Below are 22362 nucleotides of genomic sequence, written 5' to 3'. Positions count from 1 at the left end.
CTCACACGGGGCTCACGGTCTAGGCAGGAGGGAGAACGGATTGAACCCCCATTTTCCAGGTGAGGCCCAGACGAGTGAATCGACTTGCCCAAGGTCACCCAGCAGGCAGGTGGCAGAGCTGGGATTAGCAGTGCTCTATACGGTCAGCCCGTAATCAACCCTTCTCCTCCTCCTCCTCCTCCTCCAATGGCCCAAGCTCCCCATCTTGGGGGCCTGAGTAACATGCCCACAAACCTTCAGCCTATGGTCCCCCGGCCCCATGCAGATGAGCCGGCCCCAGTTTCTGGGGGGGTTGAAGGCGGCCCAGCCCGGCAGCTCACGGAGAAGAAACCAGTTGAAGCATGTTGCTCTGAGGGGCTCGTCCGGGCACTGCGGGGCCCATCCCAGCCTGACGAGGGAAGGTCAGGTCTGGGGCGATGGGGCCCAACTGGGTATGGGGAGGCCCCCGGGGCCACGGTGGAGGGGCTTGAGGGCAGCAGGTGAGTTGTCTGAGGGCCCTGGCTCATCCTCGCCCCCCGGCTCCCACTTGGATTTCCATACAAAGCGTCCCCGTGGGGGGCACGGAGACCTCGAGAGTGGGCAAACGGTGGCCCCGTCAGTGCCCTCCGCTACACGCCCGGATGCTCTTTGAGGACCAGCCAGCTCCCCAAGCCACAGGGAGCAGTGAGGGCCGGGTGGACCAGAGCTGGGGCTGGGCTCCCCACCCTGACCTGTCGCGTGGCCTAGTGGGAAGAGCACGGGACTGGGAGCCAGGAAATCCGTGTCCTAGTCCTGCTGCATGGTCCGGGCTAGTCACTCCTTGCTGAAGAAGCTTATAAAATGGGGATTCAATACCTGTTCTCCCTCCCCTTTATATCATGAGCCCCATATGGGGCAGGTACTCTGTCCGACTTGATTATATTGAATCTAATCTAGTGCTTAGCACTGTGCTTGGGACATAGTAAGCGCCAAATGAATACGATTATCATCACCATTGGCAGGGCCGCAGGCAGAAACCCCTATCCTAGTGGTTCCCGGTTCAGCCCGAGTCGAGGGTTTACGCATGTGTGTGTGAGTCACAATAGCTATTGTGGAGGGATATGTATGTGTGTGTGCTATTACAGCTATTGTGGAGGGATGTGTAAGTGTGTGTGCGCTATTATAGCTATTGTGAAGGGGTGTGTATGTGTGTTTGTGAGAAGCTGAAATAGTCACTGTAGATACATTTGTGTGAGTGTGTCCTTATAGCTGTAGTGGAGGGGTATGGAGGTGTGTGAGAGAAGCCAGGAGAACTGCTGCAGATCTATTTGTGGGTGTGTGTTGTTTGTGAGAGAGTCATGACAGCAGTTGTGGAGGGATGCGTATGAATGAATTATGATCACTCTGTGTGTGTGTCTTCTATGCACTTTCTAGGTGCCCATTCTGACTTTGCTGTTGAACAGGTGCACAGATGAATCTTGGTGGAGGACAAAGGGAGCATAAAACCCGACGCCAGCGATTTACAGTCTCCCGACACTTGCGGACTTGCCTCTGGGGCACAAACAGCGGCGGGTCTGTTGGGCTCAGAGAACCCGGTCAAAGAGCGGGCCCCTAACATGGCTTAAAACCTCAATGAATAAACCTCACTGCAGCTGCCTGGCCCCACCACCCCCTTCCTCGAGTTAGGCCGCTCCAGCCGGCAGGGACGGTTTGGTGGGATTTTGGGGTGCAGATCTGACTTTTAGGGATAAAGCGGGGAGCTGGGAAGTGGGGTGGGGAGACTGGGACTTACAGCCACCTGAGCTGAAGCAGAAGGCCGGACACTCCGAATTCGTTCGCCACGAAGGATGGTCTCCCAGCTCATCTGTAAACCAGAACGCCCTTTCCTCAGCCCCTTTATGGAGTGCTTTGCGGCTTCCGCCATTTCCCTGCCGCCACAGCGGGAAGGTGGGAACCTTCCATGGGTTTTCACCACCACCAGGATATTTTCTCAAAACTCCCGCAACTCCTGAAATACGGCCCCCGCCCATGGGCTCGGTTCTACACCGAAAATGGCTTCCTCACACCGGACTTGGGAAGCTCTGGCCAGCCGGCCGACGCTCCTGCCTCAGAGAGAGACAGTGACTTTAATAATAATAATAATGATGGCATTTGTTAAGTGCTTACTATGGGCAAAGCACTGTTCTAAGCGCTGAACCTTTTCCCCTTTAACCTTTAACCTTCTCCCTGTTTCAATCCTGAAGGCCGAAAGCCCCAGAGAGGCTCTGATTATGACTGGGGAAAAGGAATTTATTTTAATGTCGGTCCCCACCACTGGATTGTGTCTACCGACTCTATTGTGTTGTACTCTTCCAGGCTCCCAAGAACAGTGCTCTGCACACGGAAAGTGTTCAATAAATAGCACTGATTGACTGCCTGATTGTAAAGTGTCCCTCACACTTAGAACAGAAAAATAATTTGGTCGCTGGATCGCGAAACAGTCGCCCTGGGGTTCTTGCCCATGGCCACATCACACCCGAGAGACTGGCCTCAGTCTGTCTCTGTCTCTGTCTCTCTCTCTCTCTCACACACACACACAAACAAACAAAAAAAGAACAGTTCTTTGGGGAATCCGGAGAGAGCAAACTTCAGGGCTCAGATGGTGGGCAAGTGAGGGGCTGTCGCTGGCACAAGCCCGAAGGGCTCTCTGGGGCCAGTCGTGATACTGTGCTTGGCAGGACAGGTGGGCAGAGCGATGGAGAGGCCTGTTGGCACTCCATCTGGGGACCACTGACTGCAGCAGAACCAATAGCAGGGTCTGAGGACTTTGAGGGCCCGGGGCCTATCTCCCGACCCGATCTACATCAGGTTGACCTCATTTCACAAAACCCATGAGCTCGCTGGGAAATGATGTTTGGGAAACTGCTCAGTCATGGGCCAAACTCGGCCTGGGTGGGGTCCGCACGGACCCCCATCCTCTCCATTCCGGCCTTGGAGAGGATGGCATGCAGGTGGGGAAGGGTGGCCAGCTTCAGTTTCCTCACGAAAATTCATGTCATCCATCTAGAGTCGGTGGAGGGGGGCGGGGGGCGGGCAGTGGGAGGAGGGGCTGGGAAGTGAGATCCAAACCGTCTCATTCCAGTTGGAAGAGTAAGCCGAACTCCCTGAGCGGCTCCGCCTGAGCCGACTCAGGGTAACCACCCCGACTTGAGAAGCATGTGGGAGTTTCAGGGATCTTGGAAGGTGATTCCAGCTCACGCTACACTGTCCCCTGAGAGGCCCCCAGGTTGGGGAGAAGGGTGGGAGGATGGGTGCCCATGAACAGTCTCAAACTCGCATCAGTCCCATTCCCGCAGAACCTCGGGTGCCAAAACCACAAGGCCGGCGGGGCGATGGCCCCACGGCTCCTTGAGCCAGAGTCCAAACTTGGTCATCCCAGCTTGCTGGTGAGACCTGAGAGTTTTCAACCAAAGACCCCAAAATGGCGGCTTCCTGAGGCAGAAGATCCTTGAGGCCTACCCCCATCCGCCTTCAAATCCCTGGTCCCTGAAACTCAAATTGAAGAGTTGGTACCTAGGAAGAGATCCCAGATTCCTCTCCAGAAACTCTGCCAATTTTCCTTGGTGCCCCTGAAGAAAGTTTTTAACTCACTGTGGTATATAAGTCCTTATTATATGTCAAGCACTGTTCTGAGGGCTGGGTATATACAGGTTAAATCAGGTTGGAAGGGGGCACACAGTCTAAAAGTGGGAGGGAGATCATTTTACAGATGAGGAAACTGAGACCCAAAGAAGTTAAGTGACTTGCCCAATGTCACACAGCAGACAAGTGGCGGAGCGGGGATTAGAACCCAGGTCCCGTGACATTTGGGCCCGACCTCCTTCCGCTAGGCCCCACTGCTTACATTTCTCCCCGTCCAGCCCCACCTTCGGTTACGGTAACCATAGTGTGTCACCGTGTCACGTCTGTGGGTGACCCCAGGGGGGACGGTCACCCCTTCACCATCCCCCAAACCCTCCCTGGCCAACAGAGGATGCAGCCCCCACCTCTAGAGGACCCGGGGAACCCCGACCAAGCCCCACAGCTCCGGGCGGGCGAAAGGTGGCCCGTGACCCTCGGGATCTGTTGAGCCAGGATGGGGCGCGGCTCCGGTACTTACCCTGAATCTGACTCTGAGGCTGAGGGTTAAAAGTGGCGGTGGCCGTGTGGTTCAAGGAGACGCGCGGGTTGGGCGTAGGGGCTGGGTGGTGGGGGCTGACTCTCAGGGCTGTGCGCCTCAACTGCTCCAGCTCGCTCAGTCGCTCTGAAAAGGACAAGCTCCCGGCCTTTGTCTGCTCGTCTAGTTTCTGACGATGTCCTATGGGGGGGAGGGAGGGGGCGGGGGGAGAAAGATCAGAAAATCTCACTGACATTGGCAGCCGGAGGATTTCGTTTTTTCCATCTTTTCTTTCTGCCCCCTCCACACCCCCACCACTGCCGCCTCCCCCTGTTTCCAACACTGACCCGCTCCGGGCGGCCAAGGGGCCGGCTGTTTAGAAGGGATGAACCAGAAGCCAACTGGAATCCGGGGCCGAGTGGTGACACCCATCTCTCTTCCTGCAAGCCTGCTGTCCCCAACGTCGGGGGTTTCCACCCTGCCCCGGGGCCCCGCCAGGGCTCTGCAGATCCTAGCTGACCTTCTGCATCCCCCCTACCTTCAGGGACCTCCTGAAGGTCCTTTCCTATCGCTCTCCTCTGCTGCCAATTACCCCATGGGTCCCTCTTGCCTGGAAAAGCTTCCCACGCGTCAGTCTGCCGGTCCTTTCCCGGCCCAGCTCTAGGCCACCCTCTCCAGGAAGCTTTCCCAGATATTCCCACTCTCTAACCCACCATCAAAGCCCATGACAATCCAATTCCCTCAGCCGCTACATGCCTTGTCAGGGCGGAGGGTCGGGCCGGGCCTAGCCCCAGGGAGGATCAGCTAACCATCACATCTTTGTGATGTTCTCTCCCAGGCACTCAGCACAGGGTCTCGCCCTCAGCAGGTGCTCAGTAAATACCACTGATGATGATGATTATGTTTTCATCTTTGTTCTTGGCAGCAGCTGGCCAGGAAGGGGTTCCAAGGAGCTGATTCTACAGCTCCGGATGAGGACTCTCACTGACCAGTCCCTGACTTCGGAGACCCCCTGATGGGGGTGGGGAGAGGGGGACGGGGAGACCCTTCCGATGCCACTGTTCCTCCTTGAGTCACTGCCCTTCCTTCCCAAAACATACTCTTGACTCGACTCTAGTGCTCAGCACAGTCTTGGCATCTTTTAAGTGCTTCACAAATCCCACTACGGCAAGGATTATTATCCCTGTAGGAGGGTGGGGTGTGTGTGTGTGTCACGACACTTCTTCCCAGACCCCCTTATCCCTCAGGTGGGCCGGTGAAGGATGTTCCTGCTGCTCCAGGTTCCACATACCAGCAGCCTGGTGGTGTCTTTGGACTAAGCAGGGAGGAGGCTTGGATCATTCATTTAATTGTATTCACTGAGCGCTTACTGTGTGCAAATCACTTTACTAAGCACTCTAGAGAGTACAACAGAGAGAGTACACGCTGAGAAGCAGCGTGGTTCAGTGGAAAGAGACTTGGCTTTGGAATCAGAGGTCAGGGGTTCAAATCCCGACTCCGCCACTTGTCAGCTGTGTGACTTTGGGCAAGTCACTTCACTTCTCCGGGCCTCAGTTACCTCATCTGTAAAATGGGGATGAAGACTGTGAGCCCCCCGTGGGGCAACCTGATCACCTTGTAACCTCTCCAGTGCTTAGAACAGTGCTTTGCACATAGTAAGTGCTTAATAAATGCCATCACTTACAACAATAAATGGACATATTCCCTGTCTGCAATGAGCTTACAGTCTAGAGGGGGAAGCAGACAATATGCCTAAATAAACCAGCAAATTAATTAATGTCTAAACCCTGAATGAGGAAACCGCTTCCTTTTCTGTTTGGATTTTTTTTATTTCCCTTTCAAGTTTGAGCCAGGCAGAGGAAGGCGAGGGGCCAGAGGAATGGTGAGGAAGAGATAGATTCCTCATCATGCCTATTCCTCAAGGCCAGAGTTGGGTGGGGGAATTTGGCACTGGGCAGCATTATGATAAAAACCTCCCGCCTCTGCAGGGCTTTCCTGGGCTTAGGGGTTTGCTCTCCAGCTGGAGCTCTGCATACTAATTGAGCCTGCAGTGGGGTTGCATCTTCCCCATTCAGGGCGGTTGTGTTCTGACAGCAGAACTGCCCAATTTTGCCCTCTAAATTGTCCTGCTCCCCTACTAAGGTTGGGCCAGTTGAGATTAACCAAAAACTTTCTACCTCAGGGCCCGGCTCCTACCTAACCCTCCGCCAAAGCATCTATGCAGGACATCCTCTACCCAGGATGACTTTCCACACCTTGACATCGAGCCCAGAGGGAGGGGAGAGGGCGAAGATGGGGTTGGGGGAAAGGGGAGGAGGCCCAGTTGCCCGTCCCCGCACTGAACAACACCAATTACTACCATGCATGGACCCAAGCCAAAGACCAGCACAGGACCCCGTCTCTGTAGCCCGGGGTGACAGCCATAAGCAGAAACTCTGAAGCATGTGCTTTAAGCATTTAATCAGCTCTCTCTCCACTTTTCCTTACTCCTCTCCCACTACACCCCAGCCTGCACTCATCTAACCTACTCGGTGTTTCGTTCTCGCCTCTCTCATCACTGACCTCTTCCTCTTCCTTCCCTACAGACTGGCCACTGGTCTCCCCATCTTCAGTGTTCTGTGCTGAGCACGTGCTCAATAAATGCCATTGACTAATTGATTCCAAGCCTTTAGGGAATCACATCTCCTCCAGGAAATCTTTCCTGACTAACCTCTCATCTCCCCACCCTCCCTTCGGCATCATCCATCTCTTGAGTCCCCATCTCCTAAGCATTTAAGATACTCAGGCCACCACACTTAGATACAGATCCTTCTACTCGGTTGTTTCCCCTGCTTGTAAATTATTTTGGCGTCTATCTTGAACTCCTTGAGGGCATTCACTCATTCGTGGCTCAGTGGAAGGAGCCTGGGCTTCGGAGTCAGAGGTCACGGGTTCAAATCCCAGCTTCAGTTGTCAGCTGTGTGACTTTGGGCAAGTCGATTTAACTTCTCTGGGCCTCAGTTCCCTCATCTGGAAAATGGGGATTAAGACAGTGAGCCCCACGTGGGACAACCTGATCACCTTGTATCCCCCCAGCGCTTAGAACAGTGCTTTGCACATAGTAAGCGCTTAATAAATACCATCATCATCATCATAACCTGATCACCTTGTATCACCTTGTATGTACATAGTAAGCACTTAACAAATACCAAAATTATTATTATTATTATTTATTGGGAACTTACTGTGTGCAGAGCACAGTACTAAGTGCTTGGGAGAGTACAATATCACAATAAGCAGTAACTCTAAGTGCTCAGTACAGTGTTCTGCACACAGTAAGCACTCAATAAATATGACTGACTGAATGAATAAACAGACACATTTCCTGCCCACCACAAGCTCTCTCTAGAGGGAGAGATGGACATTAATATAAATAAATGACAGATATGGACATAAGTGCCGTGGGGCTGGGAGGGGGAGATGAATGAAGGGAGCAAGTCAGGGCGACGCAGAAGAGAGTGAGAGAAAAGGACGGTACTTAGCACACAGTAAGCGCTCAATAAATATGACTGACTGAATGAATATTGAACTGGACTCTCCCAAGTGCTTAGTGCAGAATGGTGCACTCAAGAGGGGGTCAATAAATAATGCTGACCTACGGACTGTAAGGACACATGAGCCCCTGTAACTTCTGGTCTGCAAGCTCCCCAGAGTCCCCTATGATTGGAGAAGCAGCGTGGCTCAGTGGAAAGAGCCCGGGCTTTGGAGTCAGAGATCATGGGTTCGAGTCCCAGCTCCGCCACTTGTCTGCTGTGTGACCCCCTTTTAGACTGTGAGCCCACTGTTGGGTAGGGACTGTCTCTATATGTTGCCAACTTGTACTTCCCAAGCGCTTAGTGCAGTGCTCTGCACACAGTAAGCGCTCAATAAATACGATTGATTGACCTTGGGCAAGTCATTTAACTTCTCTGAGCCGCAGTTACCTCATCTGTAAAATGGGGATGAAGACTGTGAGCCCCACGTGGGACAACCTGATCACCTTGTATCCCCCCAGCGCTTAGAACAGTGCCTTGCACGTAGTAAGTGCTTAACAAATGCCATCATTATTATTATTATTAAAGAGCCCGGACTTTGGAGTCAGAAGCCATGGGTTCAAATACCGGCTCCGCCACTTGTCAGCTGTGTGACTTTGGGCAAGTCACTTAACTTCTCTGGGCCTCAGTTCCCTCATCTGTAAAATGGGAATGAAGACTGTGAGCCCCATGTGGGACAACCTGATCACCTTGTAACCTCACCAGCGCTTAGAACAGTGCTTTGCACATAGTAAGTGCTTAATAAATGCTATTATTATTATTATTATTATTAAATCCCCACCCACCCTGGAAGCAGTATAGCATAATGGATAGAGCCTGGGATTGGGAGGCAGAAGGTGGTGAGTTCTAATCCTGACTCCACCACTCGTCTGCTGCATGACCTTGGACAAGTCACTTTACTTCTCTGCTTCAGTTCCCACCCCTGTAAAATGGGGATTGAGACTGTGAGCCCGCCGTGGGACAGGGACAGCGTCCAACCCGATTTACTTGTATCCACCGCAGTGCTTACTCCAGTGGCTGGCACACAGGGAGCGCTTAATAAATACCACAATTATTATCATTGTTAATATTGTGGGACAGGGACTATGTCCAACCCAATTTGCTTGTAATAATAATAATAATAATAATGGTATTTATTAAGCACTTACTATGTGCAAAGCACTGTTCTAAGTGCTGGGGAGTTTACAAGGTGATCAGGTTGTCCCTTGGGGGGCTCACAGTCTTAATCCCCATTTCACAGATGAGGGAACTGAGGCACGGAGAAGCCCAAAGTCGCACAGCTGACAATTGGCGGAGCCGGGATTTGAACCTCTGACTCCAAAGCCCATGCTCTTTCCACTGAGCCACACTGCTTCTGTATCCAGCGCTTATTCCGGTGCTTGGCACATGATAAGCGCTTAACAAATACCACAATTATTATTATTATTATGGGGACAGGGACTGTGTCCAACCTGTTTGCTTGAATCCACCCCAGTGCTTAGTACTGAGCCTGGCACACAGCAAGCGCTTAACAAATACCACAATAATAATAACAATTATTATTATTATTATTGTTATTGTGGGTCAGGGACAGTGTCCAACCCGATTTTCTTCTATCTACTCCATCGCTTAGTACAGTGCCTGGCACATAGTGTGTACTTAACAAATACCACAATTACTATTAGTAGGAGACAGGGACTGTGTCAATGCGATTTGCCTGCATCCACCCCAGCGCTTAGTCCATTGCCTGGTACACAATGAGCACTTAACAAATACCACAATAATGATAACAGTGATGATGGCATTCGTTAAGTGCTTACTATGTGCCAGACACTGGACTAAGTGCTGGAGTGGAGAAGCAGCGTGGCTCAGTGGAAACAGCACAGGCTTTAGAGTCAGAGGTCATGGGTTCAAATTCCGGCTCCACCAACTGTCAGCTGTGTGACTTTGGGCAAATCACTTCACTTCTCTGGGCCTCAGTGCCCTCATCTGGAAAATGGGGATAAAGACAGTGAGCCCCCCGTGGGACCACCTGATCACCTTGTAACCTCCCCAGCGCTTAGAACAGTGCTTTGCACATAGTAAGTGCTTAATAAATGTCATCATTATTTATTATTATTATTACCCACAAACTGAGTTGGACACAGTCCCTGTCCCATGTGGGGCTCACGGTCTATTAGTGTGGCTTAGTGTCAAGAGCCTCGGCTTGGGAGTCAGAGGTCATAGGTTCTAACCCCAGCTCCGCCACTTGTCTGCAGTGTGACCTTAGACAAGTCACTTCACTTCTCTGTGCCTCAGTTCCCTCATCTGTAAAATGGGGATTAAAACTGTGAGCCCCACGTGGAACAACCTGATTACCTTGTATCTACCCCAGTGCTTAGATCAGTGCCTGGCACATAGTAAGCGCTTAACAAATACCATCATCGTTATTATTATTTTTATTCTCTGTGCTTCAGTTCCCTCCTCTGTAAAATAGGGATTGAGACTGTGAGCCCCACATGGGGCAGGGACTGTGTCCTACCTGATTTGCTTATGTCACCCCAGTGCTTAGTACAATTCTTGGCACATAGTAAGTGCTTAACAAATACCATAATTACTATTATTATTATTTATTATGTACAAATCAGTGGTAAACCCTAGGGTAGATAAGGGCTAATCAGAATATATACAATCTCTGTCTCCAGCGGGACTCACCATTATCATTGCTGTTATTAAGTTTACCCTGGACTTTTCATTCATTCATTCATTCAGTTGTCTTTATTACTGTGTGTAGAGCACTGTACTAAGTGCTTGGACAGTACAATACAGCAAGAAAGAGAGACAATCCCTGCCCACAGTGGTCTTACAGCCTGAGGGAGTGGTGGGGGGAACACTGCATGTCCAAGGTCACGCAGTGGACAAGTGCTCAGGGAAGCGGTGTGGCTCAGTGGAAAGAGCACGGGCTTTGGAGTCCGAGGTCGTGGGTTCAAATCCCAGCTCCTCCACTTGTCAGCTGTGTGACTTTGGGCAAGTCACTTAACTTCTCTGGGCCTCAGTTCCCTCATCTGTAAAATGGGGATTAAGACTGTGAGCCCCCTGTGGAACAACCTGATCACCTTGTAAACTCTCCAGTGCTTAGAACAGTGCTTTGCACATGGTAAGCTCTTAATAAATGCCATTATTATTATTATTAAGTGGTAGAACCGGGATTAGAACCCATGTCCTCTGACTCCCAAGCACATGCTCTTTCCATTAAGCCATGCCACTTCTCAAGAGAAGTAAAGTGACTTGCCCAAGGTCAAATAGCAGATAAGTGGTAAACATTGAATAAATATCAGTAGTATTATTCTTCTCCCTTCTCCTAGACCATGAGCCCCAGGTGGGATAGGGCGGTGTCTGATCTGATTTGATCAATCCAATGCTTAGCACATACCATTATTACTATTATTATTCATTCATTTAATCGTATTTATTGAGCACTTACTGTGTGCAGAGCACTGTACTAAGCATTATTGTTGCTAGTACTATTATTATTCCAGAAACAAAAGGGAGATAAGAATAATCTGCCAACGTTTCTTGGAAGCTTTTATTTGAGGAGGGCGGGCTTATTGCTATTATTATCATTATTCCAGAAACAAAAGCATCTGCCAATGCTTCTTAGAGGGTTTTATTCAGGGAGGCTGGATTGTTCTTTGGGAAACCCAAATACTATCTGGTGTTCAATCAATCAATCAATCATATTTATTGAGCACTTACTTTGTGCAGAGCACTGTACTAAGCACTTGGAAAGTACAAGTTGGCAACATATAGTGACAGTCCCTACCCAACAGTGGGCTCACAGTCTAAAAGGGGGAGACAGAGAACAAAACCAAACTTACTAACAAAATAAAATAAATAGAATAGATATGTGTTCAAATGACCCAGTGTGACATAACTTTTGTACCGTAATGGGGAGTTATCTTACTTGATGGTATGTCTTGGGGGGGCAGGGGCGGAATCTATCCAGGCAAATTTAGCACCCCACCTCCCCCCCAGACCCCACCCCTAGCCTTTTGATTCAGTAATCAATCAATCAATCGTATTTATTGAGCGCTTACTGTGTGCAGAGCACTGTACTAAGTGCTTGGGAAGTCCAAGTTGGCAACATATAGAGACGGTCCCTACCCAACAGTGGGCTCACAGTCTAGAAGGGGGAGACAGACAACAAAACAAAATATGTCAACAAAGTCAAATAAATAGAATAGATATGTACAAGTAAAATAAATAAATAAATAGAGTAATAAATATGTACAAACATATATACATATATACAGGTGCTGAGGGGAAGGGAAGGAGGTAAGGCAGTAATGAAACCTAAAGGCGGTCTAATAAAAAAATTACTCATAAAGGAGAAAGGCAGTTTTCTGCCCATGAACATTCCAGGCCAGAGAAGTTATTCGTGTTCGCTAAAGAATAAGACGACAAAATCCTCAGTATTACGAGACTTTATAAAACCTCCCCCAACTTATTTAATCATGGGTGATGTGTTAGCCACAGATCATTCATTCATTCATTCAATCGTATTTACTGAGCGCTTACTGTGTGCAGAGCACTGTACTAAGCGCTTGGGAAGTACAAGTTGGCAACATCTAGAGACGGTCCCTACCCAACAACGGGTTCATAGTCTAGAAGGGGGAAACAGAGAACAAAACAGAACATGTGGACAGGTGTCAAGTTGTCAGAATAAATAGAATCCTCTGTTCACTGACAATAACGAGGTTCTCACTACAGATTTAGACAACCAACAGATTTTTGCTCATCATTTGGTCACTTAGAGGGCAGATCTGGACACATGTATAAACACGCACACAAGTGCATGATACAGCCCCAGCTGGACTCAGGGGAGGAAGCTAACGGGAGGATTTTCCCCCGCTGGATTTTCCACTCCGTTTCCAGAACTCAGAGTCAGGGTCATCAGATCTCCAAATTCACCCTATGATGTGGCAAGTGGCCCTTCTGCCTAGTGGATCAGGTCAAACTATCTTGAGTCCCTGTGTGCTCCCCGCTTCAAATGGGGATGAAGACCGTGAGCCCCACGCAGGGCAGGGACTGTGTCCAACCCGATTTGCTTGTATCCACCCCAGTGCTTAGTACAGTGCCTGGCACATAGTAAGTGTTCAACAAATACCATCATTATCATTCTGCTTCCCCCCTCCACACACCTGGGCTCCTTGAGCATGGATAGAGAAACCCACGTCCCTGGAGAGGAGACCCGTTTTCCCACCCAAGCCCTGTCTTTCCCATTGCTACAGACCACACCGCTACCCCTGCGTCTCACAAACCCGTAATCCTGGTGCTATCAAGCGCTTAGTACACTGCTCTGCACACGGTAAGCGCTCAAGAAACACGATCGAATGACTCCTCGACTCATCTCATTCAATTCACATATTCAATCAGCCTCCAGATGTTGTCAGTTCTTCCCTACATCTCAAGAATATACCCTAATCCCTTCATCCAAACTGCTACCACATTGATCCAAGCATTTATCATATCCCACTTTGAATTCCATTGGCTTCCTCGCTGACCTCTCTGCATCCCGTCTCTCCCCACGCCAGTCCACACTTCACTGAAATCCGGATCATTTCTCTTGAAAAATGTCAAGTCCACGACTCCCCACTCCTAAAGAACCTCCAGTGGCTGCCATCTACCTCCACATCAAACAGAAACTCATTCATTCACTCATTCAATCGTGTTTATTGAGAGCTTACTGTGTGCAGAGCACTGTACTAAGCACTTGGGAAGTACAACTGGGTAACAGATACAGTCCCTACCGAACAACTGGCTCGCAGTCTAGAACTCCTTACCATTGGTTTTAAAGCACTCAATCAGTTGACCTTACCTCATTGATTTTCTACTACAATCCACCTCACAACTTTCTTCTTCTAACACCAATCAATCAATCAATCATACTTATTGAGTGCTTACTGTGTGCAAAGCACTGTACTAAGCACTTGGGAAGTACAAGTCGGCAACACATAGAGACTGTCCCTAGCCAACAGCAGGCTCACAGTCTAGAGGGGGAGACAGAGAACAAAGCCAAACATACTAACAAAAAAAAAATAAATAGAATAGATATGTACAAGATAAATAAATAAACAGAGTAATAAATATATACAAACATATATACATGTTTGCATATACCAATCTGCTCACTGTACCACAGTCTCATTTAACTCACGGCCAACCCCTTTCCCTCATCCTCCTTCGGTCTCGGAACTACGTCCCCCTTTCTATCTGACAGACCACCACTCTCCTCACCTTCAAAGCCTTATTAAAATCACCTTCTCCTTCTCTCTTCTCTCTCACCTAGGCACTTGGGTCTGTTCCCTTTAAGTACTTAATGTTCATCAGTTTATTGTTGTATTGCAATAATAATAATACTGGTATTCGTTAAGCGCTTACTGTGTGCCAAGCACTGTTCTAAGCGCTGGGGGTGGATACAAGGTAACCAGGTTGTCCCGCTTGGGGCTCACAGTCTTCATCCCCATTTTACAGATGAGGTAACTGAGGCACAGAGAAATTAAGTGACTTGCCCCAAGTCACCCAGCTGACAAGTGGCAGAGCCGGGATTAGAACACATGACCTCTGAAATCCCTGCCCCAGGCTCTTTCCACTGAGCCACGCTGCTTCTCATTGTACTCTCCCAAAGTGCTTAGTACAGTGCTCTACACACAGTAAGCACTCAATAAGTATGACTGAATGAATGAATACAGCACTTATGTACATATCCGTAATTTATTTTAATGTCTGTCTCCCCCTTTAGACTGTAAGCTCCTTGTGGGCAGGGAACATGCCTTGCCACTCTTTCTATATTGTACTCTTCCAAGTGCTTAGAACACTGTTCTGCACATAGAAAGTGTTCAATAAATACCAGTGACTATGGAGTCCCTGTGCTCACAGAGTGTGAGCCCCACGTGGGACAGGGGCTGTGTCTCATCTAATTATTTTCTATCTACCCCTGCTTAGAGTACAGTGCTTGGCACATAGTAAGAACTTAACAAATACCACAGAGATTATTACTAATCCATCCACCATTAATCCAAGAAGAGCCATTGGGGTGGGAGGGGAGGGTGGGCCGGGAAAGGAGTCTCCATCACTCAGGCACTACTTATCTTACTCTTTCTAATAATAATAATAATTATTATGGTACTTGTTAAGCACTTACTATGTGCCAATCACTGTTCTAAGCACCGCAGTAGATACAAATTAATCAGGTTGGACACAGTCCCTGTCCCACATGGGGCTCACAGTCTTAATCCCCATTTTACAGATTAGGGAACTGAGGCCCAGAGAAGTGAAGTGACTTGTCCAAGGTCACACATCAGACAAGTGGCGGAGCCGGGATTAGAAACCAGTCCTTCTGACTCTCGGGCCTGTACTCTATCCACTAAGCCATGCTGCTTCTCCCACTCACCTTCACGGAATCAATCAATGAATCAATCGATCGTATTTATGGAGTGTTTACTAAGCACTGAACTAAGAGCTTGGGAGAGTATAACACAACAGTACAACAGATACATCCCAGCCCACAACAAGCTTACAGTCTACCAGAAGCAGCGTGGCTCAGTGGAAAGAGCCCAGGCTTTGGAGTCAGAGGTCATGGGTTCAAATCCCGGCTCCGCCACTTGTCAGCTGTGTGACTTTGGGCAAGTCGTTTCACTTCTCTGGGCCTCAGTTCCCTTATCTAGAAAATGGGGGTGAAGACTGTGAGGCCCCCTTAGGACAACCTGATCACCTTGTAACCTCCCCAGTGCTTAGAACAGTGCTTTGCACATAGTAAGCGCTTAATAAATGCTATCATTATTATACCAGCTAGTGCAAAGAGCCCGGGCTGTATGATCTTGGGCAAGTCACTTTACTACTCTGTATCTCACTTACTTCATCTAAAAATGGGGATTAAGACTGTGAGCCCCAAATGGGACAAGGACCATGTCCAACCTTGCATCTACCTGTATCTACTACTATCTACTGTATCTACCTCAGTGCTTAGAACAGTGCTTGGCACATAGTAGGTGCTAAACAAATACCATAATTATTATTATTATTACCTGAAGGCTTAGTATTGTGCCTGGCACATGGTAAATCCTTAACAAAAACCACTTAAAAACAAAAATCAAAATAAAAAACTAGCAATACTAGTATTTATTACGTACTCACTGGGTGTTAAACACACTTGCGTGCATCAAAACAGAAAGGAGAAGGAAGAACCTTGCAGGAATTTGGAGCCTTCAACCCCCAGCAGCCTCTCTGCTGCCAAAAACTTCCTTTGCTTCTTCGTAGTTTGCATCTTCCCACACACAAACTGCCTCCAGGCTCCCCTTCAGGGACGGCTAGGGGGTAGGACTTCATTACTGGAGACAGAGATGTGGGAAGGAAGGAAGGAGTGGTGTGGAGAGCCAGCTGAAGTGATAGCCCCCGGGGTGCTTGGCCCAAGGCAAAATCAAAAACTATTCCAAGATCCCAGCTTCTCTGCCTCTCCTGTCCCACAAACCCTGTCAGCCTTGAAATTGGAGGGGCTCCGGGCTCGCGGGTCCCCAATTTTACCCATCTGGGAGGTCTGAGTGGGGAGCAAGTAGGCAAACCTCCCCACGGGACAGTCGGAGCTGTCACTGGCTGGCTTGAATCACTGCCAGCCAATGCTGCCAAATTATGTTGTGAACTTGTACTTCCCAAGCGCTTAGTACAGTGCTCTGCATGCAGTAAGCACTCAATAAATACGACTGAATGAATGAATGAACTGCCTAGAGGGACATGGGAGTGAGGGGGAACAGGGAGTAAACTGGAGCCAAGGGGAAGAGCTAAAGGTGACTTCTTCTGGCCCCGTCCCCTGCTCTCCCCTAATCCAATAAGCACTGAGGGTGTCTCCCTGCTTCCGACCCCTGTCCGCCCCTCAATGTGTCCAACGGCAGCCCCCAAGGACACTGGAAACACAGAGGCCCACGATGTCACATGCCATCTTGTACTTCCCAAGCACTTAGTACAGTGCTCTGCACACAGTAACCGCTCAATAAATACGATTGATTGATTGATTCACACCGGACACGCCGCGTAACGTAATGACCTCAGACGCATCATTCTGCGGAAGTCCGCCGGAGACCACCCAATCCTGATCCCTTCGCTTGCTCTAGACCCACTGCATTCTCTTCCAAGTCCCGGGAACTCTGGCGCCACTTCCCAGTCGAAACTCGGTGGGAGTCGAGGCGGAGGGAGTCTGGGCACCGAAAATCATAATTTCACACATAAAGGCATCCGCTGATGGATCCATCCTGCACAGGGGGAAGATGAGCTGGACGCTGGGCTGACCTGGCCCAGAACCAACTGAACAGATGGTCACCTCGGCACAGACAGAGTTGACTCAGAAAAATTCAGCCTTGGGGTCCGGGCTGGAGAGAGAGATGATGTAAGGGGGAACCAGGACCCTGCTCAGTCAAGGTTTCAGAAAGTGCAGTCCTGAGTCTGTCCCAAATCTACTGTGTGACCCTGGGCAAGCCTCTTTCCCTCTCTGGGCCTTGATTGCTCTAGGTGAACAATCCTGGAACCCTCCTTCTCTGTTCTTTCATTCAACTGTATCTTTTAAATGCTTACTGTGTGCAGAGCACTGTACTAAGCACTTGGGAATGTAAAATACAACAATAAACAGTAACATTCCCTGCCCGCAGTGAGCTGACAGTCTGGAGGTGGGGAGACAGACATCAATATAAATAACACACTCTCTCTCCTCAACCCACCAGGCAAACACAGCTCTAACTGGCACAAACCCCAGATTGATATATTCAGGGGCCCCTGTCACTTCCTCCCCCAGCCAGGAATGCCCTCCGGGCTCCTCTTCCCAAAATAACACCTCTCCCCTGTCTCATGTCTGGGGCTACTAGCCCAGGGGCTCTGGGCACGCTGTCAGGGAAGAACTTTGAAAACAGGGGAAGGAATGTAAGTACGTCTTTCCAAATTGGCTCTCTCAGCACAAAATAAAAATAGTCAGGACAAAATCAAAAGAATAAGTCATAATAACTGAGATTTTTGTGACGTGCTTACTCTGTGCCAAGCATCAGGTACTAGAGTATCTCTAAGGCCAGCAGGTTGGACATAGCCCCTGTCTCACATCAGTCTTAGTATGAAGGAGAACTGGGACTGAATTGTGCAGATGAGATCCTAAGTGGCTTGTCCAAGATAAGAAAAATAACAATGATGGTATTTGTTAAGTGCATACTCTGTACCAAGTGCTGGGGTGGATACAAGCAAATGAAGTTGGACACAGTCCCTGTCCCACTTGGGGCTCACAGTCTCGATCCCTTTTTTACAGACGAGGTAACTGAAGCCCAGAGAAGTGAAGTGACTTGCACAGAAGTGGTGGAGCCACGATTAGAACCCAGGTCCTCCGGCTCCCAGGCCTATGCTCTTTCCATTAGGCCTCGCTGCATCTAAATGCCCGGGGCTGGGGGTGTGGAGGTTTGGGGTGGGGCCTGATGGCATTTCTGTCTACCTGGCTGAGGGGTGGTGGAAGAGGGCAGAATGTGGGCAGGTCAGGCCTGCCGCCGGCTCAGGAATGCCAGCACATCTCTGGGACCGGTGACCAGTTTTCCCTTCCTTCCTTCTTGCCCGTGCACCTGGGGCTGACTTATCAGTGACAAACCCGTTCAGGCAAGGGGCCAACTTGCTTTCGGCTTGAGGCCACAAATCGGGGACCAGCCCAGCCCCAAATTGAACCCAGTTTAGTCACCCCTCTTCAATGCTGCCCCTCTTCAAACAGCATCCCGGGGGACAGGTCAGGCGTGGCCTTGGAGGGCCACGGGCCATGTGGACGGCCCTTGAGTTGCTGGGGAAGAAGCCCCTGGGGCCACCCTATTATCGTTCGGCTTAGGGCTTACTTCTGGTCAATCAATCAATCAATCAATCAATCGCATTTATTGAGCGCTTACTGTGTGCAGAGGACTGTACTAAGCACTTGAGAAGTACAAGTTGGCAATGTATAGAGACTGTCCCTACCCAACAGTGGGCTCACAGTCTAGAAGGGGGAAACAGAGAACAAAACAAAACGTATTAACAAAATAAAATAAATAGAATAGATATGTACAAGTAAAATAAATAAATTCAGGTCCCACCCAGACCTGAATCAGACCTCAGATTGCTGGGAAATTAATCTGGAAAAGCTTGGTCAAGGAGGTGGGGTTTAAGGAGGGATTCGAATGTGGGGAGAGTTGTGGTCTGTCCGATATAAGGATGGAGGACATGCCGAGCTGTGGGGGAATGGAGGCGGGTGAGTCGGAAGCAAGGGACCCCTAGAAGGTCGGCTTGGGAGGAGCGAAGACGGAGGGTTGGGGAAAAGCGGGAGAAGAGAGCGAAGAGGGATGGTGGAGCCACATGGGGGAGAGCCTTGAAGCTGTGAGGAGATTTTGTTTGATGCCAAGAGAAGCAGGAAGGCAGCAGAAAGTTTTAAAGAGAGGAGAGATATGGGCTGAGCGATGCTTCAGGAAGTCGATCTGTGGGGTGGCGAGTAGGAGAGATTGGAGCCGGGATTGGCTGGATGCTACAGGATTGGAGCCCAACGAGGACGCTAATGCGATAGTCTAGCCATGACAAAACCGGAACTCACGCTGGTGGGGGCGGGAAGCAGTTCGGGTGGGGAGTAGGGGGAAGATTTGGGAGATGTGTAGGGAAACCCAGAAGGATCGGCAGGGGCCTAGGCATGTGTGTTTTAGAAGACCCCAGCCCAGGTATCAAGTCTCCTTGGGGACCTAGAAGGACTGCGGGACAAAAGTGGATCAGGTGGCAGAAATGTTGAGACGCCTCTCCCGCCCAAGCCCTCTTATCCCAAGCCTCCGCCCAGGGCAACTCTTTCCGCTTGAAAATCTGAGGGCTCCCACTAGAGCCTTGGGAAACTCTGTAGCTTCCCTTCTTGTTTGCTGTGTGATTTTGGGCAAGTCATTTCACCTCCCTCGGCCTCAGTCTCCTCATCTGTAAAATGGGGATTTGGTAGCCATTCTCTCTCCCTCCCTCTTACCATGTGAGTCGCATGTGGAACAGGGACTTTCTCCAACCCAACTGCCTTTTAGCGACCCCAGAGCTAAGCATGGTGCTTAATAAGCATATAGTAAGCGCTTAAAGAATATCACTATTCACATCCTCATCATTCCGGCTGGGCCTTACTTTGAGACTGCTGGTTCACCCCGGGCGGCCCTGCCGAGCCATGTGGAATGATGTGCTCGGAGCTGTTCTCAACGTGTTTTTTCACTCCTGAAACAGTCGCTTCTCTGTGCTGCTACTCTGATGGGCACAAGCATAATTCCAGTTCAATGAAAGCTCATAAATTTCCAGGGGCTCTAACCGCCCCCTCCCACCGCACCACTTCTCTCTCCCTCTTTCACCTCTCCCGCTTCCTTCGTTTCCTCCGCGGCTGCCGAGAACGAGAGATATAGTGAGCTACTGTGGAGTATTTTGAAAGCAAGGCCTCTGAGCGCTTTCCAAACGGCACACACAAGCAGGTTATTCTTTGGCTTGTTTTCTTTGGCTCCAGGTTAGGGACTGAGAATGAGTCAAACAGTATTAACTTTCAATAGGGAAGTGGTGTGGTCAACCCAAACTGTTTGCGGCTAGATCGCGCAGATAGGCAGAGCAGGTAGGCCTCGAACCCGAATGGGAGGGACAGTGGGAGGAGGAAAGGGGATGAGGACTCTTGGGACGCTGGGGCTGGGAGGGGACCCTCCCCTCGGAAAATTTCAGGTGGGGTTGGTGGACACCTGGGGCTACCATGTGGCACTGAAGATTCAGACCAGCCCGCCTCGGGAAAGCCAGTCTGGAGGGGCTCTGTGAGGGGCCGTGGGGATGGGATATTTTTCTTTCCACGTTGCAAGAGGCATGGGGATGTCATCGGGCCCGGCGGCCTGCCCTTCGGATGCCATTCTGGAGGAGAACAAAACTGTTTCTTTCCCTTGGAGTCGTGAGCGGATGTATGGCTGCCTGATACAGTAGTTAAAATATTACTACTACTACTACTACTACTAATAATAAAGTAGTGATATTTGTTAAGGGCTCACTAGGGGCCAAGCACTAAGCACTAGGGTAATAATAATAATTGTGGTGTTTGTTAAGCGCTTACTATGTGCTAGGCAATATACTAAGCACTGGGGTGTATACAAGCAAATCGGGTTGGACACAGTCCCTGTCCCATGTGAGGCTTGCAGTCTCAATCCCCGTTTTACAGATGGGGTAACTGAGGCCCAGAGAAGTGAAGTGACTTGCCCAAGTTCACACAGGCGTAGATACAAGACAATGAGGTCGGACACGGTCCCTGTCCCCCATGGGGCTTACAGTCTAAGCGGGAGAACGGATACGGAATCTCCATTTTACAGATGAGAGAACTGAGGCCCAGAGAAGTTAAGTGACTCATCTGAGGTCAGCCAGGGGGTGGGTAGAGGGAGTGCTGGGTTCAGGAGGGCTAAAGTCTAGCCCTAGATGGCTGGGTGACCTCGGATCAATGGCTAAACCTCTCTGGGCTTCAGTTTTCCTGCCTGAGAAAAGTGGACAGGTGGGGAAGGGAACCTCCTTACCACTCCCTGCCTCCCAGCGAGGCGGTGAAGGAGCGATGAGATCACCAACAGGGACAGGAATAGCCTCGCTATCACACCCACCTTCCTGTCTTGCCTCTGGGCTGCTACTTCTTCACACATGTGGGGGCAGGGGAAACTGAGGCAAATAGGCATCTCCTAACCCCCGCAGCCTGGGGGACCACAACTGAGGCATGCAGACCTGCCTCCCCTTCCCCAGGGCAAACATTCCCAACCCTTTAAGTTCCGGCTGGCCGACTGAGCCCGTCTGGAGACCCGCCCGGCCCTCCCAGATGATTCACCCTTTAACGGTTCTTCTCCTTCCCTGATGCCCCGACATATTTACTCTGCGGCCCAGCGGATTGGCCAAGGGTGTGACTCACCTACCGAACCAACGGGGGTCATTTTCCAAGAACCTGTTCGTGGCAATGTGTCACCGGAGGGGCGGGAATGTGGCCACTGGGGTTTTGGGAGACGAAATCATGGCTACATCTGACCCCCACCCCAGGGGGAAGCTAGGCCGAGGCTTGAGGGGGGTAACATTTCTCCTGGCGGAAGCCTAATTCCCAAATCCCAGCCCAAAAGTGCACAGGGACACCAGAGAGAGAAGGAAAGAGGCGTATGGGCAGGCGCCACGGCCTGGGCCAGGCCCAACCTGGGCAAGGGGGTACAGAGACCCCCGGGTGAGCCCATGGGATGGGCACAGGCCATGCCCCCCCTTCTAGACTGTGAGACCGTTGATGGGTAGGGACCGTCTCCATATGTAGCCAACTTGTACTTTCCAAGTGCTTAGTACAGTGCTGTGCATACAGTAAGCGCTCAATAAATACGATTGAATGAATGAATGCCCCCCACCCCCGAGCATGTCACAGAACAAAAATAAACCCACAGGAGTTGGGGAGAGGGACCAGAGCACCGCGGGGGTTTGGAGTTAGAGCTAGAGTTTAACGGGTAATGGGGGAAACGGTCGTCTCCACAGAGGTAATAATAATGATAATGGTGGCATTTGTTAAGCACTTACTATGTGCAAAGCACTGTTCTAAGCACTGGGGGGGGGATACAAAGTGATCAGGTTGTCCCACGTGGGGCTCACAGTCGTAATCCCCATTTTACCGATGAGGGAACTGAGGCTCAGAGAAGTTAAGTGACTTGCCCAAGG

The 22362-nt window shown here is 50.1% G+C and overlaps 1 protein-coding gene across 2 annotated transcripts in view; it reads right to left on the bottom strand.

Moving 5' to 3' along the window:
- Nucleotides 1-22362, bottom strand: part of RUNX1 (RUNX family transcription factor 1) — a 93067-nt gene that overhangs the window by 34448 nt on the left and 36257 nt on the right. The window contains exons 4-5 of one of the 2 annotated variants that reach the window (XM_038766211.1): nucleotides 4097-4294; nucleotides 1757-1822 (exon numbers count right to left, since the gene is read on the bottom strand). In XM_038766211.1, coding sequence (XP_038622139.1) covers nucleotides 1757-1822; nucleotides 4097-4294 — 264 coding nt within the window. The remainder of the gene's footprint in view (nucleotides 1-1756; nucleotides 1823-4096; nucleotides 4295-22362) is intronic. The other variant, XM_038766212.1, reaches the window with a different exon arrangement.

Source organism: Tachyglossus aculeatus, chromosome 24 (genome assembly GCF_015852505.1).
Source record: "Tachyglossus aculeatus isolate mTacAcu1 chromosome 24, mTacAcu1.pri, whole genome shotgun sequence".
NCBI classification, from domain to species: Eukaryota; Metazoa; Chordata; class Mammalia; order Monotremata; family Tachyglossidae; genus Tachyglossus; species Tachyglossus aculeatus.
This window is presented reverse-complemented; position numbering and strand designations above follow the sequence as displayed.